The sequence below is a fragment of the Physeter macrocephalus genome, unplaced genomic scaffold (genome assembly GCF_002837175.3).
Source record: "Physeter macrocephalus isolate SW-GA unplaced genomic scaffold, ASM283717v5 random_93, whole genome shotgun sequence".
Lineage (NCBI taxonomy): Eukaryota > Metazoa > Chordata > Mammalia > Artiodactyla > Physeteridae > Physeter > Physeter macrocephalus.
The window spans coordinates 18648-35070 of NW_021145378.1; the positions used below are offsets into that span (position 1 = coordinate 18648).

The 16423-nt window shown below is 52.9% G+C and overlaps 1 protein-coding gene and 1 long non-coding RNA gene across 2 annotated transcripts; both read left to right on the forward strand.

Moving 5' to 3' along the window:
• The first annotated feature begins 2240 nt into the window (after positions 1-2240).
• LOC114484852 (uncharacterized) lies at positions 2241-5365 on the forward strand. The gene is made up of 3 exons (XM_028483942.2): positions 2241-3477; positions 3942-4137; positions 4470-5365. Exons 1-3 carry the CDS (start codon positions 3263-3265, stop codon positions 4689-4691), a joined length of 633 nt encoding a protein of 210 aa, XP_028339743.1. The 5' UTR covers positions 2241-3262; the 3' UTR covers positions 4692-5365.
• Positions 5366-14350: 8985 nt separating this feature from the next.
• Positions 14351-16035, forward strand: LOC114484851 (uncharacterized). Its single transcript, XR_003678216.2, has 3 exons — positions 14351-14449; positions 14836-15021; positions 15731-16035. It is a non-coding gene; the product is annotated as an uncharacterized lncRNA (long non-coding RNA).
• The last annotated feature ends 388 nt before the right edge of the window (positions 16036-16423 follow it).

Sequence of the window (16423 nt, forward strand, 5' to 3'; positions counted from 1 at the left end):
AGCAAACATTATTAGGGCCTCGAGCCTGCGCCAGGCTGGCGCTGGGCGGAACCCAGGCTGGACGGGGGTGGCCGCCTCAGTCCTGTGCGCCTGCTGGGGCCGGCGTTTCCCTTTGGGAGGTGTTGCTCCCACCCCACATCCGGAAAGGGACGGCCATTTCTTCCTGTTCCTCCCTGTCCCAGAGCCCAGCAGGCTCCCCGGAGAAGGCTGCATCTTCCGGGATGGAGAGGGTCCATCCTTGAACCCCACCTCCCCCAGCCGCAGATCCCAGAGGCCCAGGCCACAGGCAAAGGGCAGTGGTGGGGGAGTCTCAGCTGCGCTCTGCGTCTGCAAGGGCCCTGGGAGTCAGGGGCCCACGAGTGAGCCCACAGGCTGTGGCTGAACCGGGCACTCTGTTTCCTTGAAGCAGGGCGGGGCTGGGAGCCCTGGGAGCGACACCCCACACCCTTCCTGCAGAGTGGGGGCAGCTGCCGCCTCGGGGCGGCCAGCTGGAGGCAGGAGGCTCAGGTTCCAGCCCAGCCCTGCGCTCTGGTCCATCTGTGGCTTCAGGCAAGTCAGCCACACTGGGGCCTCAGCATCCTGGCCGCAGAAGGGTGCCGACCCCCAGCTCTGACGTGGACTAAGGACTTGGAAGGATCGGCATTTATTCTGGTTCCTGAGGGAAGGGCCAGAGCCCGTCTGCCCTGGTGCTGACCATCTGTGTGGTCCCCAAACTGCACTGGCCTCAGTTTCCCCACAGGTAGCCGCTACCTCATGGGTTGTCGTGAGGATTAAATGATTTACCATGTTTAGTGCACGCAGAACAAAGGGAGTCCTCAGTCATCATTGGCCGTTTTGCCATTATTTCCCTTCCTTTTATCCATCAATATTTATTGCCAGGTATGAGGGAGTTGGTGGTGAGTGAGTGAGGTGACCTCCCTGCTTTCAGTTTTCCTTCCAGTGGGGGAAGCAGCTGAAAACAAGTAATAAATAAAGGAAAAGTATAATTTCATGTGAATTAAGTCTGCAGTTTAGTTAATGGTAATATATCAGTGTTAATTTCTTAGTTTTGACAGATGTACCACTGGTAGGTAATGGACTGACATTAGGAAAACTGAGTGAAGGGTATACAGGAACCCTTTGTACTGTCTGTGCAACTTTTCTGTGAATTTAACATTATTCCCAGGCTTCCCTGGTGGCGCAGTGGTTGCGAATCTGCCTGCCAATGCAGGGGACACAGGTTCGAGCCCTGGTCTGGGAAGATCCCACATGCCGCGGAGCAGCTAGGCCCATGAGCCACAACTACTGAGCCTGCGCGTCTGGAGCCTGTGCTCCGCAACAAGAGAGGCCCCGACGGTGAGAGGCCCGCGCACCGCAATGAAGAGTGGCCCCCGTTCGCCGCAACTAGAGAAAGCCCTCGCACAGAAACGAAGACACAGCACACCCCAAAATAAATAAATAAATGTATAAAAAAAAATTATTCCCTAAAAATAGTTTATTCAAAATATACAATTTGAAAAAAAAAAGAAAAAGAACAAAAAGGGGAATTCCCTGGCAGTCCAGTGGTTAGGACTCCATGCTTTCACTGCCAGGCGCCTTGGTTCAATTCCTGGTTGGGGAACTAAGATCCTGCAAGCTGCGTGGGCGGTGCAGCCAAAAAAAAGAAACAAAAAATACAATTTGGGGTAATGGTAAGTAGCAGGAAGAAAATCAACGGGGGGGCAAGAGATAAGGGAGGGGGTGGGGGCCATTTTAGAGAGGGTGATCCTCTCAGAGGAGGCAGCATTGGGAGAAACTGAGTGATGGGAAGATGGGCCAGGAGGAGGGAACAGTAGGTGCAAAGGCCTGGAGGCAGGAATTGGCTCGGGAGGTTTGCGCTCCACCTGCAGGGTTGGAGGGGGCTTCGTGGGTAGAGATGAGTTCCGAGAAGTTGGCAGCTTTCCTTCAATGTCATTTTACCCTTTTCTTTTCTTTTTTTTTTTTTTAAACAAACCATATTTTCTTTTTTTTTAAATTAATTTTTAATTTTTATTTATTTATTTTTGGCTGTGTTGGGTCTTCGCTTCTGTGCGAGGGCTTTCTCTAGTTGCGGCGAACGGGGGCCACTCTTCATCGCGGTGCGCGGGCCTCTCACTGTCGCGGCCTCTCTTGTTGCGGAGCACAGGCTCGAGACGCGCAGGCTCAGTAGTTGTGGCGCATGGGCTTAGTTGCTCCGCAGCATGTGGGATCTTCCCAGACCAGGGCTCGAACCCGTGTCCCCTACATTGGCAGGCAGATTCTCAACCACTGCGCCACCAGGGAAGCCCCCATTTTACCCTTTTCAAAGGACAGAGGGGAGGAGGGAGACCCTGGGCTGTGAACTGTATCTGGCCCTTTCCACGAATTAGCACCTCACTTCGTCCTTAACAGTCCCCCTGTGGGGGAGATACCAGCATTTTCACTTACAGGTGAGACGGTGGAGGAACAGAGACTCAGCCCACGTCCCTCTCGGTAAAAGTGACAGGCCTGTGCTTGGAAGGAGACACCTCATGGCCCTTGAGGCTGTGCTGGGGACTTGCTGGGAGACATGGAGTGGGCTAAAAGGCAGGGCCTGCACAAGGCCTGGGTGTGGCTATGGAGGGGTAGGCCAAGCAGGAAGGGGGCACCCGAGAGACGGGGTCTCTGGCCAGCACAAGGCTGTGTGTAAGCACTAGGGAGCATCTTTGTACAATAGTTTTGTAATCAACTTTGGAAATAGTAATACTACACGTTTGTAATACAGGATTCTGAAGGTACAAAACAACATATAGAGGCAAGTTAAGGTCCCCCCCGACCCAGTTTCCTTCCCTCAGAGATGCTCTCTGAGACTTGTTTCTTGTGCATCTTTCCACAGCAGCACCTTGACCACAAACAACCAGCAGTACCCGTGGGCCTGCCAGGCACCACCTGCCAGAAAGCCCTAGACGTACAGTTGTCGCTTTTAATCCTCATACCAACCCTTGCCGTATATATATCAATATCTCCACTTAAAATTGGAGTAAACTGAGGCGCAGACAGGTTAAATCACTTGCCCAGTGCCACACAGCTAACACAGGGTTTGAACTCAGGGACTCTCTAACAACATTGTATAGATGAAGAAACTGAGGCACAGAGAGGTTGAGTAACCAATCCCAGGTGACCCAGCAAGGAGGTGGAGGAGCCAGGACTTGAATCTGGCAGTCTTGATTCTGAACCTGCACCCCTGAGCACTGCACTGTACTGGGAGAAAGGACCCCAACTCCAGAGTCAGTCGCATCCAGGAGTGATGCCCACCACTGCTTGGCTGCCTGGCCTTGGACAAGTCACTGTCTTCTCTGTGATCTGGCTGCCTGCTCAGGATGGAGAAGAGGAAGCCTGCCAATCAGATGGCTTAGGGATGAGGGAGGGTGGAGGGAGAGGCCTCTGGCGCACTTGGGATGTTGCTCTCCCCGCCGTCCGATGGGCGCTTCCTGTGAAGGGCAAGAGGAAGGATGTGGCCAGGTAGGTGTTTCAGGGGGCCGGGAGCTTAAGGTGGGGTGTCCTTTCCCTGCAGCTGTGCAGACAAAGCAGATGAGAGCCCCCCAGGAGCGGGATGGGTGGTGTGCCCTCTCCCCTGCATCCACCCTCTACCCACCCCACAGCCACACTGCTGACTGAGGAATTCTGGGGAGTCAGGGGAGGGAAAAGGGGTTTCCAGAGGTTTGTGCAGTGGGCCCAACACCCCAACCCAGGCTGTGTGCCAGGACCCTGCAAGGTGGGCGGGGCAGGATGCAGGGAAGGAGGCTGCAGCCAGGAGCCACAGGAATGACCAAGAGAAAAGGGGCCCAGCCCAGGTGCCTGGCTCAGGCTGGGTTCCCAGGGGTGTGGTTCTCACGTCAGCAGGGTTGCCCCAGGCTGGTGGGCTGGCCTTCAGCTTAGCAGGCTCAGAAAACTGATTTTTCTACTTCTCCCCTGCCATGCCCCAGGGATGATCAGAGGATTGGGGCCAAGACAGCCCAATTCTTCAGGACATGGACCAAAAAACCCGAAGCCAGTTTCTTCATGGACAACGTGGACCACACCATTAAGGGCCAGACTACATTAGTCTCCCCTCCGATTCCCTTCCTCATACCCCAGGCCTGGGGAGCCTGGGTTAATAATGAGCGGGGCCTGGGGATTGAGGTATGAAACGTGGTGTCAAAGCATTTGTCAGTGATTTCAGCCAGGCCGCCCAGAACACCACGGGGGGGTAGGGATGGGGGAGCGGGGGCGCCGGGACTGGGGAGGTGAAACCCAGCTTGGGTTTGAATCCCAGCTCTGCTTCGTCCCTGGTCATGTTAACTTACCACCATGAGCCTCGGTTTCCCCATGTGTAAAATGGGGTTGTTATCAGAATCGAGATCTTATCATAATGGTAGAGCTTCTTACACAAAGCATGATACGTAGTAGGTGCTCAATAAATGTTACTCTCCTCCACTGACTAGCTCATTAAGTTCATTTTCCAAACCCTACAGGCCTGGAGACGAATTTTGGCACTTGTTCTGAGTTCACACAGCCGGCTGGGAGATGCACTTTGGTCTCCAAATGTTAGAATTGCTGAAACATTAACAGGGAGATGGGGGAGACTACTGCATTTGAAAGTGGTGCTGTCCCTCCTGATGGGGCCCGGTGGCCACAGGGCCTCCTCTGCAAGCGCCAGGAGACTCCTGATCCGGCAGCACATCTCCCCTGCCTGAGACTGGGCTGGCTCAACCCACAACGGCTTCTTTGTGGCAACTACTTTTCTAGAAGTCTCCCAGAAGACACCACCTCCTGTCCTGACAATGTTCTGGGCCTTCAGTCTGGTCTGGAGCTGGTGGTGACTGCAGGGGGTGGAAGGGAGCTGAGCCAGTCCTGGGGGCGTCCGTGAGGGGGCCTTCTCTACCCGTCTCTGCCCCTGGAAGCAGGGCTGAGGGCGTGCCGCAGGGGTGCAGCGCTTTCCTGTGGGCAAGTGTCAAAGTGCTAGAAAAACTGAAAGGGGCTTCTCCAATGCGGGGATGATAATCTTTAGAAAACTTTCTGTTTCTTCTGTGAGGCAGAAATTACAAGCTAGAAATGACCTGGACCGTCAGTGTTTTTCCAGCAGGTTGTTAAATTGACGTTGGGCAGAAAAGGGTGTTCGGGACTTCCCTGGTGGCACAGTGGTTAAGAATCCACCTGCCAATGCAGGGACATGGGTTTGAGCCTTGGTCCGGGAAGATCCCACATGCCGCGGAGCAGCTAAGCCCGTGCACTACAACTACTGAGCCTGCGAGCCTAGAGCCCGTGCTCCGCAACAAGAGAAGCCACCGCATTGAGAAGCCCGCACATGGCAATGAAGAGTAGCCCCGGCTCGCCACAACTAGAGGAAGCCTGCGCACAGCAACGAAGACCCAACACAGCCTAAAATAAATAAATAAATAAATTTAAAAAAATTTTTAAAAAAGGAAGAAAGAAAAGGGTGTTCATGGTGAAATAAATCTGGAAAACACCAACTTAACCATCCAATGGGGTTTCTTCTCTGCAGGGTTTCTCAGAGCCTTTCATGTGCGTTTGTGAAGTTCTAGAGGCAGCAGCTCTGTCTACGCAGCAGGCAGACCTCTGACGATGGTGTCCTTTTCAATTGTCCTGGACCATCTCGTGAGCTTAGAGGGCTATGGGTCCCACTTTGGGAAATGCCAACATAGTAAAAAACCTCTCCCTCCTCCACATATCAGAACTGGAGGAATCTTGGGGACTCTGGAAGAATCTTGGGGAGCACGGGGTCCAAAGAAAAGGATTCAGAAGATGCCTTAGCCTTTATTTTAAAGCTAAGACTTTATCCCTATTTTTGCTATATTACTACATTTAATCTTCACAACCAACCTATAAAGTAAGGACTGTTGTCATCTTCATTTTCCAAAGGTAAACCAAGGCACAGAGAGACAAGTCCTGGTCCAGGTTCACAGCTGGCAAGTGGTGGTGCTGGGATTTGAACCCAGGCTGCCTGAGTGAGGGGCTGCTCTCGTAACCACTGCACGGTCCACCTTTACCACGAAGCCCCCAGAAGCTGCCCTGTTCTGCAGCCACGCACTTAAGCTTGTGTCTGAGGGTGAAGCTTCCTGCAAGTGGCTGGTCTCAAGTGTTCTTAGGAGACTCTGTGGCGTCTGTTTCCCAGGGTGACAGTCTTCTGGCTCTGAGTCCAGGGTGGGCGGGGATGCCCCATGGGTGAGCCATGCTGTCTAGCAGCCTGGCCCCACCAGAGGTCATGTTAAGGCCATGTTATACTCTCATTTCATTCTCAACCTGATTAGCTTCATTCCGCAGGAGAGCCTCAGAAGGGAACCAAGGCTCAGAAAAGGGAAGTAACTTGCCCAGTCACACAGCAAGGAGATGGTGAGACTGGCCTTTAAACCCAGGGAGCTGGACTCCAGAGCTGGGTGTTCAAGATAAGGGTGCCCTTGGTGACAAGGCAGTGGGTCCCTGTGGCCAGAGCAGCGTCACAGGTATGGGGCCACACCCCATCAGGCCCCACTCTCCTGTCTAGCTGCCGCCCCTGCACACCCACTACAGCCCCCTTCTGGACAGATATGATCTCGGATTCCCTGATAATCTCCCTGGGCCTCCTCTTCCCAGCCTCACGTGGGCCAACAGTCAGTAGTGTAAAAACAGGCAGATAGGTCACCACCACCGAGGACACGAGAAGCAGTTGCCATGATGGCCGCTCAGCGCTCAGGGCTTTATCTCCACCTCTTGGAGCAGGGCCTCGGTAGCTTCCTCCTTCTGGGGTGCAGACTTTTTGTTCTGAGTGCTTTTTTCTCCCCCTTTAGCTCACCAGTTCCTGGAGATAGAGTTGTTTGTCTGTCTGTCCATCTGTTTACCTGGGCACCTGTCATGTGCTGGGCCCCCGCCAGGCTCGAGGGATGTGCTGGCCCTCACCTGCCCTGAGGATGGGCAGGACTCCAGGCTGCGTCCAGAGCTCCTTGGAGGCAGGGGTACCTGCCTGCAAGTGCAGGATCTATTGGTCAAGCAGGACCTGGGTTCAAATCCTACTTCCAAAAACTTAGTAATAATGATCCAAGTAACCCATTTTTTAAAATGGGCAAAGGATCTGAATAGATATTTCTCCAAGGAAGACATTTAAACAGCCAACGAGCACGTGAAAGACCCTCAACCTCATCAGCCATCAGAGACATGCAAATTCAAACCACATGGGGTACAACCTTACACCCACTAGGATGGCTAGAATCAGAAAGACAGATAATAATACGTGCTGGTGAGGATGTAAAGAAACCGTGCCCTTATCTACTGCTGGTGGGGATGTAAAATGATGCAGTCATATTGGAGAACAGTCTGGCAGTTCCTCAAAAGGTTAACATGGAGTTACCCTATGACCCAGCAATTGCACTCTGAGGTATCTACCCAGGAGAATTAAAAACACATGTCCACACAAAAAATTACACAAATGGGGCTTCCCTAGTGGCGCAGTGGTTAAGAATCCATCTGCCAACGCAGGGGACACGGGTTCGAGCCCTGGTCCGGGAAGATCCCACATGCTGCAGAGCAACTAAGGCCGTGTGCCACAACTACTAAGCCTGTGCTCTAAGCTTGTGAGCCACAACTGCTGAGTCCACGTGCCACAACTACTGAAGCCTGTGCACCTAGAGCCCGTGCTCCGCAACAAGAGAAGCCACCGCAATGAGAAGCCCACGCATCACAACAAAGAGTAGCCCCCGCTCGCCACACCTAAAGCTCGTGCACAGCAACGAAGCCCCAACGCAGCCAAAAATAAATAAATTAATTAATTTTTAAAAATTACACAAAGGGCTTCCCAAAAAAAAAAATTACACAAATATTAATAGCAAGCATTATTCATAATAGCCAAAAGGTAGAAATAATCTAAATGCCTTTTGACTGATGAATTAATAAATATAATGTGGAATATTATTTAGCCATAAAAATGAATGACGCTACAACATGGGTGAAACTTGAAGACATTATACTGAGTGAAAGAAGCCAGTCGCGAAGACCACATGGATGAATCCTTTTGTATGAGTTGTCCAGAAAAGGCAAACCTATAGAGGAGGTTTGGGGAAGTGGGGAGTGACAGCTAATGGGTAGGGGTTTTCTGGGAAGGGACTATGATAATACTAGAAAACAGTGGTGATGGTTGCGTGACTCTGTGAATACATTAAAAGCCATTGAATTGGACACTAAATGGGTGAATTGTATGCTATGTGAATTATAGCTCCATAAAGCTGCTATAAAAAATTAGGAAATACTCATAAGCAGAAGAAAAAAGAAAAATATTGTTAAGGTCCATAATCCTATCACCTAGAGACAACCACTGTTACGTTTTTTTTTTGGTGCCAAAACGCGGGATTGAACCAGGGACACTGTTACGTTTTAATTATACTCTCCCAAATTATACTCTGTTGTCCTATGTGCTGCTTTTTCATTTAATAATATATTGTAAACGTCTTTCCATGTCAATAAATATACCTCTACACGAAAACAAATTCTACTTCCACCACTCGCTGGCTGTGGGCCTTGGGGAAGCAACCTCACCACTTGGAGCCTTGGTCTCTCCATCTGTAAGGTGGGGTAACTAAGCACCCTCTGTGGAGGAAGCTGTGAGGAGGAAGGAAGGAGACTGCACGCCTCTGGCACCTGGTATAGCCCCTGGCCCGAAGAAGACACTCTGGAAGCGGAAGCCCTGTCATGATTACATTTGTGCCAGCCTGGAGCGCTCCAACCAGGGGGCAGCTCATTTCTGTGTGTTCTGTAACTTTTCACACATACCATGATTCAAAACATCCATGCTTTGGGACTCCCCTGTTGGTCCAGTGGGTAAGACTCCACGCTCCCAATGCAGGGGGGCCTGGGTTCAATCCCTGGTCAGGGAACTAGATCCCACATGCCGCAACCAAGAAGTCTGCATGCTGCAAATAAGAAGTCTGCATGCCGCAAGTGCCGCAACGAAGATCTCACATGCCACAACTAAGATCTGCCTCAGCCGAAAACAAGAAAGCAAAAAGAAATCCGTACTTTAAAAGTAGCGGGGGCAGGTCAGGGTCAGACCCTGGGAGAGCCCTGGAGGTTGGAGAATGGAGAAAATCAATGGAGAAAATCACCCTTCGGAGCACCTACTGTGTGCCTGGCCCTGGCTCGTGGTGTCTCCTTTAATCCTCGCAATGACTGTTGTCCACCCCGTATGACGGAGGGGGAAATCAGGGCTTGGGGAGGGGCAGCCACTTAACCTTTTCAAACAGCTGAGGGTGGATCTGGGGGTCATTTCCAGGCTGGCTGGTTGAAAGCCTGTGTTCTTGCTGCTTCTCTGCCCTCTGATGAAGGGATGTCTTTGAAAAGGCTGAGTTGTTTGAATGAGGGAGTGTTATTACTCCCCAGACCTGGAGGGGGGCGTGCAGATGGGGAAGTCACTGCTGCAAGATGTAAATCACAAGGATGTGCTGGTGTGTGCCTACTGTGCGCTGAGGCCTCCGCTGGGCCGTGGGGACACGGTGGGGCCTTGAATGCAGTGTCTGCTGGAGTGCGCAGGCTGGCAGGGTGGGTGGCAGGGTGGGAGCCAGGGTGGGCCAGGGCCCCAGGTCTGGGTAGAGGTTTGGGGCACAGGCTTTGGAGCCAGACAGCTGAGGTTGGAATCCCCCCTCTGCTGGTGACTTGGGCGGCTTCCTCACTATGTGAACTCGGTTTCCCTGTCTGTATTAGGTGGGTGGAAGAGTTAGATATGTCAGAGAACCTTGAGTCACTCAGCCGCCTCCTGACATGGAACGAGCTTTGGTACCACCAGGTGGGTCAGGTGGATGGATGCTGGGAGCCCAGGAGGAGTGGCCGGGAGAGGGGCTGCTGCCCGTCCCAGCCTTTTCACACTGCTCTCAGGCGCACACGAAGGGTGAGAGACAGTTGCCCACTGCTTCTGTACTCATTACCCAGGAGAGGAGAGGAAGTGGGGACACCTCCACCGAGAAGTCTGGCCCCATCTCCCCAGCCAGGCCTGGTCCCTCTTGTCCCCCAGTCCTGGGCAGCTGCTCTGCACCTCTGGAACCTTGGTCCCAAACCACCTGGCGTGGGGTCTCTGTACTCCTCCCCTGCCTCCTGTCCCCCTCCCTTTGGTCACCCTCTGCACCACCCCAGGCCGGCCACCGACTGGGACTCCACCTCTCTGAGCCTTATTCCTTCTCGAGGGCACTGGGGTCAGCAGTGGGCTCTGGAGTGTGATTCTGACTCCCCACTTACTCACTGTGGCCCCCTGAGAAAGTTACTCGGCTTCCCCAGCCTCAGTCTCCTTATCTGAAAAGTGGGGACAACGGCCCCTCAGAGACTTGAGAATTAACTGAGAAACAACACGTAAAGAGCCCAGAACCATGCTTGGGCCATAGCAAGTGTTTAACGTATGTTGGCCACGGTTACCGTGATCCTGGCCTTTTAGGGCTGTCGCAAATTGTAGGGGGTCCTGCCCCAGAGGTCCCATCCCCAAATGCCGGGTCTCTGGCCTCACATACAGCCAGGCGTGATGGTTCTTCGGGTTCTTTTTTTTTTGTGGTACGCGGGCCTCTCACTGCTGTGGCCTCTCCCGTTGCGGAGCACAGGCTCCGGACGCGCAGGCTCAGCGGCCATGGCTCACGGGCCCAGCCGCTCCGCCGCATGTGGGATCTTCCCAGACCGGGGCACGAACCCGCGTCCCCTGCATCGGCAGGTGGATTCTCAACCACTGCGCCACCAGGGAAGCCCTCTTTGGGTTCTTACCTTGGCCTCTGCCCCTCCTCCATGAGGCCATCAGCTTGGGCACCCTGCTTTGTACACCCCACTCCCCACCCGCTGACGCAGTGCGTGCTGACGTCTGTCGAACAAGTTGCACAGAAGACCAAATGTGTGAGAAGGCCACAAGTCTCCACCTTTTGCAGGAAAACGCCAATTCACTCATTCATTCATTCATTCAACTAATACCTGCTGAACACCTACTATTCTAGGCTCTGGGGATATGGCAGCCAACAAGACAGACGAAACTCCTGTCCTGGTAGAACTGACGCTCTAGTGGGAGAGACAGACCCCAGAGAAGATGAACAGCGACATATGGAGAATGTCACTTGGTGATACAGACTCTGAGGAAACTCGTACAACAGGTAGGGGGAGGGGGGTCCGGGGGGTTGTCATGTGAGACAGCGCAACCAGGGAAGGCCCCACGGAGAAGGTGACATTTGAGCAAAGATTCAAAGGAGGTGACGTTATCGTTTGTTCATCCGTCCACTCATTCGTATTCATTCGTTCGTTCGTTCATTCCTCCAGGCAGTCAGCCAGCATGAGCAAACATTGCCTTGGGCCTGTTCGGTGGCCTTGACGGGGCGTGGGGACGTGGGCTCACTCCGAGCAGCTTACAGACGTTTTCTCCCAGCAGTGGGGTCCGACCCACCCTGTAAGAGCCATCGTGGTCTGCCAGGGACTAAGGGATCCTCAGGACACAGGACTTTCAGGGCTAAACCGGAAAGTCCTGGACAAACCAGCACAAGCGGTCACCCTCACAGAGGCTGCCCTCGTCCCAAGAGGCTGAGGAAAGGCCAGCAAAGGCTTCTGCTTCTCTGAAGATGTGGAAGGAGAGGCCATGTGTCCATGCCAGGTAAGCGAGGAGGGCGGAGGCTCCAAGAGCCAAATGCCACAGAGTGTGGGGTGCAGGCTGGTGTGGCGACCAGGCTGCCTCCCGGGGGTCAGTGATGTTGAGGCCGGAAGGGACGGTGAGGCCTTGGGCGTCCGCGAAGGGGCTGCACTGACTGCGGGCAGCCGGCCTCCAAACAGGTGGGCAACTCGACTTCGGCCTTTTAGGAAGAGCGATGCTTTGCTGTGCGAGGCTCTGCGCTGGGGCAGAGGATAGGGAGGGGAGCAATGCCGTGTCCGCGTTCCTTCTTTCCTTCATTCCAGTGGCCACTGAGCAACTTCCCATCCCCAGCTGAGATGTCTGCACTGGATCAGCAAGACCAGGCAAGGGAGGGAAGAAGCAAATAGTGAAGAATCTAAGTGAAGGGCATATGGGTGTTCCTCTTATTGTTTCTTGTAGGTTTACACACTTTCAAAATAAAGTGTTGGGGGGAATAAATACAAATAAATCTGGGCCCCAAATGAAGCATCTGTGGGGGTGGAGATAAAGCAGGTCCTTCCCTCCAGCAGCTCAGGGTCCACTGAGGGATCTGGGCGCGTAAACCCAGCCTTCAATGGCATGGGCGCTCCGTGTGTGCCAGCTCCTCGGAGGAAGGAGCCTGGGAGGCAGGCTTGGGAGGCTGGGGATGTTTCACCAGAGGGAGAGGGAAAGGGAAGGCAGGCAGAGGAACGGCAGAGGCAGAAGCACGGAGGCTGATGTACAGGGATGTTGGGGAACAGTGGTCTGTGCGGCTCAGTGGAGGGTTCCTGGTGGGCCGGGAGGTACGGTTCAGAGGAGGCTGGAAAGGGAAGTCGTGGCCTCAGAGAGCTTGTCTCCTAGAATCAGTCTCCGAAAATAAAAGTGAGTCTGGCCCTCTGTTGCAAAATCAGAGAACACAGGAAATTATTTTTGAAAAGGAAATACAACCCCTAGGTTAGCCCATCACCAGAGATAACCACTGTGAAGCATTCGATACGTTTCTTCCTAATATCTTCCCACATGTATGTGTGCGTGTGTATATATGTATATGTGTGTGTGTGTGTGTGTATATATATATGTATACATATATACACATCCTAATTTAGAGTAATAAAATAGTTTGCAGCTTACTGTTTGTTCTTTGTTGTTGTTTTGTTTTTTTATAAATTTATTTTATTTATTTATTTTTGGCTGCGTTGGGTCTTCGTTGTTGCGCGAGGGCTTACTCTAGTTGCAGCGAGCGGGGGCTACTCTTCGTCGCAGTGCACGGGCTCCTCATCGTGGTGGCTTCTCTTGTTACGGAGCACAGGCTCTAGGCACACGGGCTTCAGTAGTTGTGGCACACAGGCTCAGTAGTCGTGGCTCGCGAGCTCTAGAGCGTAGGCTCAGTAGTTGTGGCACATGGGCGTAGTTGCTCCGCAGCATGTGGGATCTTCCCAGACCAGGGCTTGAACCCGTGTCCCCTGCATTGGCAGGCGGATTCTTAACCACTGCGCCACCAGGGAAGCCCCAGCTTGCTGTTTTTTGCTTAAAATTACATCAGACTCATTTTCCAGTGCCATTAAATAATCTCTGAAAACCTGACTTCTAAGCCCTTCAGAGGACTCCAGCCAGTGGTGGACTCCGGCTAGGAGGCGATTTCTCAGGGCTGGGTACTGAGGCTGTTTCCACTTGTTTGCTGTAAGAAAGAACACCGTGATAAACAGCCTCCATACGTACATAATTCCGTGTCCACATTGCTGATTATTTTGTTTTTTCCTGATGAATTCTTAGACATGAGATTCTTGGAAGCCCCGCTGGGAGCAGAGCTGGCTGGGTAACCAGGAGAGGGGGTGGGTTTCCCAGAGCTACTTGTCCCCACCAGAGGACAGCCTGGGGCCCAGCTGGAAGGAACACCTTGCACTTTATGAATGCCTTATGCTCTCTCCTACCTCCCAGCCACTTTGTCCAAGCTGTTACAGCACCCCAACCCCCAACTCTCTCTCCCCGCTTCCCTGTCTTGCTAACTCTTCATTTTTCCAGACGCCGGCATAACCTTCTCCAGGAAGCTCTTCCAGAGCCTGGGCTGGGAGCCCCCATACCCACCCGCTCTGCAGCTGTGCCTGGGCTACCTCCATCAGAGCTGCTATCTCACTGGGTTACGAGTGCCGTTTCTTTGTCTGGCTTTCTTTGTCCCCTGAGGACAAGGCCCAGGCTGGTTTCATCTTTGAATTTCCAGCACCAGGGGTTGAGCTGGCTCATTTCAGTTTCACTAAATGTTTGTTGAGCAAAGGAATGAAGAGTCAGATAAATGAATGAACAAATGAAACAAAGTCTGTAGGGGAAGGCTGAAGCTCACTGGGCTCTGGACGAGCATCCAGTCCAGGGGGACAGAGGGAGGTGCAGAGCAGGGCCCCCGAGCCCAGAGTGGGGAGCTGGAGGCAAGACTCCTGCGAAAGGAGGCTGGGACCAGGGGCCCGGGCAGTGCAGTGCAGGGAGGGAGGGGCTAGCTGGGGGGGACCATTCTGAGTAGTCAGAGGCAGGGGGCACCAATGGGTCATGCGGGCAAGAATATTCCAGAAGAGGGCAAAGTTTCAGGGGCTCTGGAGCCTACCTGGGTTCAAATCCTGACCGTTCTGCTTATGAGCTGTGTGACTTCAAGCCAGTGACTTAACTTCTCTGTGCCTCAGTTTTTCCGACTATAAAATGAGAATAATAAATGTTAGTACTTCATTCATTCATTTGCTTTTTTTTTTTTTTTTTTTTTTTTTTTTTTACACTTAACAAACACTGTTGAGTGCCTGTTCTGGGCCCAGGACTGGAGGCTGAGAGGGAGCTGACCACCACGGTCACACGTGCAGGAAGCCCTGTAGCTGGGATCAAACCCAGGTTTGTCGGCCACGGATTCTGTGCATGGTGCCCTGCAGTCTACCCCTCGGGGCCATTGTGAGGACCGGGTGAGGTGCTGGCACGATGAAGCACTTACTAAGCAGGCGCTGCTATCATGGTCCTCCTATGGTGCCGTCGTTGCCAAGTGGACTCTAGTTGCAGTGTCAGGCGTGCGCTGACCACCCACAAGGTCGTGGAGAATGTCCCTACCCTTCCCAGCGTCACTTTCCCTTAGGGCAACCAACCACCCTGGTTGGGCTGGGAATGAGGGTTTTCCCGGGATGTGGGACCCTCAGGACTAAAACTGAGACAGTCCCCAGGCAAGCAGGGATGGGTGGTCACCCTCGTTTCTTCATCTGTAACAAAGGGAACTGTATGCCTTCCAGGGCTGTTGTGCAGAACAGAAGTAAGCACACGGGGAAGGCATGAAACCATGGGGCCAGAATTCTAGACTTGTTACATATAAAGAATTCTGTATGCCACGGAAATCCAGGCATGAAAGAGGATGAGCCGGCTCGCATGAACTGCCATGAAGAAGCTCTAAGATACATATTTTTGGTGAACAAGGCAAGGTACAAAATGCTTTGTGTGGTGTGCTTCTGTTAGTATTGGGGTGGGGGGCGGTCTGAATAGACGCATCTACTCCTGCATCCATGGATTCTCCCGGGAGGGAGCCCGGGAGCTGGGAGAAAGGATAGGGGAAACACTTGCTTGTCACTATGTATCCTTTTGCATTGTTGGAATTATTTTAACTCTTTGTTTTCATTATCTGGCCAAAACAACTCCCCAGCTCTGTGTGTCAAAAACCAAAGAACAAAAAAATGCACCCTGAACAAAAGTAAAAGGCCAAAGTTACAGAGTAGGAAAAGCGCCTAGTTCAGGGCCCAGCACCAGAATTGCTCCAAGAATGGCCTTCTCCCCGCTCCCACCCATGACCTCATCAACCCGTGGGCTGGGTGTTCAGGGGGCACAGGTGGGCTGCTGCCTTCTCTAACGCAGTGTTCGTCAGGTTCAGGTGCAAGCACAGTCTGGGCAGACAGCTTCAGGCTCTGCACGGCATCCCGCGTGCAGGTCTGGGGGCTCCTGGGGTCCCTCGCCCACTTCTCTGCCCTCATGTCTGAGGTCGCCCTCTGCCAGGTTCTGGGGGCTGCCCAGCCTCGAGGGGCGGAGGTGGGCCCATCTCACAGAGTAAGTGGTTCCAGTTTCCTTTACCTCCAGACCAGGGGGCCTGCATGTGCTGCTGCTGCCGCCAAAGCCAGTTCTCTCTGCCTCTGGCCTCAGGGAGAAGGAGCCACAGCTGGTTTAGGAAGAGGCTCCAGGTGCAGCCTGAGACGACCCAGCGGGCCTGACCCCCACAGACCTGCCTCCCACGAGCCCCCGGCCCAGCCCTGCCTCGAGCTCCCAGCCACGTGGCCAGGATCCTTCTGAATTTTTAGCATCACATACATATTTTAGGAAAATATTCTCATTGTAATATCTCAAACATTAATAAAATGTAGCCAATAAAACCCAAGTAATTTCCCTGCACTTCCCAAGTCCCATTTTCCTGAAACATTACCGTCAATTGGTAGGCATCCTTTCAAAAGTTTTACTCTCCTGTATATATATCTGTACCTCTAACTGTATCTATATCTTTTTTTTTTTGGCTGCGTTGGGTCTTTGTTGCTGTGCGCGGGCTTTCTCTAGTTGTGGCGAGTGGGGGCTACTCTTCGTTGTGGTGTGCAGGCTTCTCATTGCAGTGGTTTCTCTTGTTGCGGAGCACAGGCTCAGGCGCGCGGGCTTCAGTAGTTGTGGCACGCGGGCTCAGTAGTTGTGGCTCACGGGCTGTAGAGTGCAGGCTCAGTAGTTGTGGGGCACCAGCTTAGTTGCTCCGCGGCAAGTGGGATCTTCCTGGACCAGGGCTTGAACCCGTGTCCCATGTGTTGGCAGGCGGATTCTTTTTTTTTTTTTTTTTTTTTTTTTTTGCGGTACGCG

Coding starts and splice junctions, on each gene's coding strand:
- LOC114484852 (XM_028483942.2), top strand. CDS start 3,263: ATGCCCACCACTGCTTGGCTGCCTGGCCTTGGACAAGTCACTGTCTTC. Junction 3,478..3,941: donor AAGAGGAAGGATGTGGCCAG/GTAGGTGTTTCA, acceptor GCCATGCCCCAG/GGATGATCAGAGGATTGGGG. Junction 4,138..4,469: donor AGCGGGGCCTGGGGATTGAG/GTATGAAACGTG, acceptor CAAACCCTACAG/GCCTGGAGACGAATTTTGGC.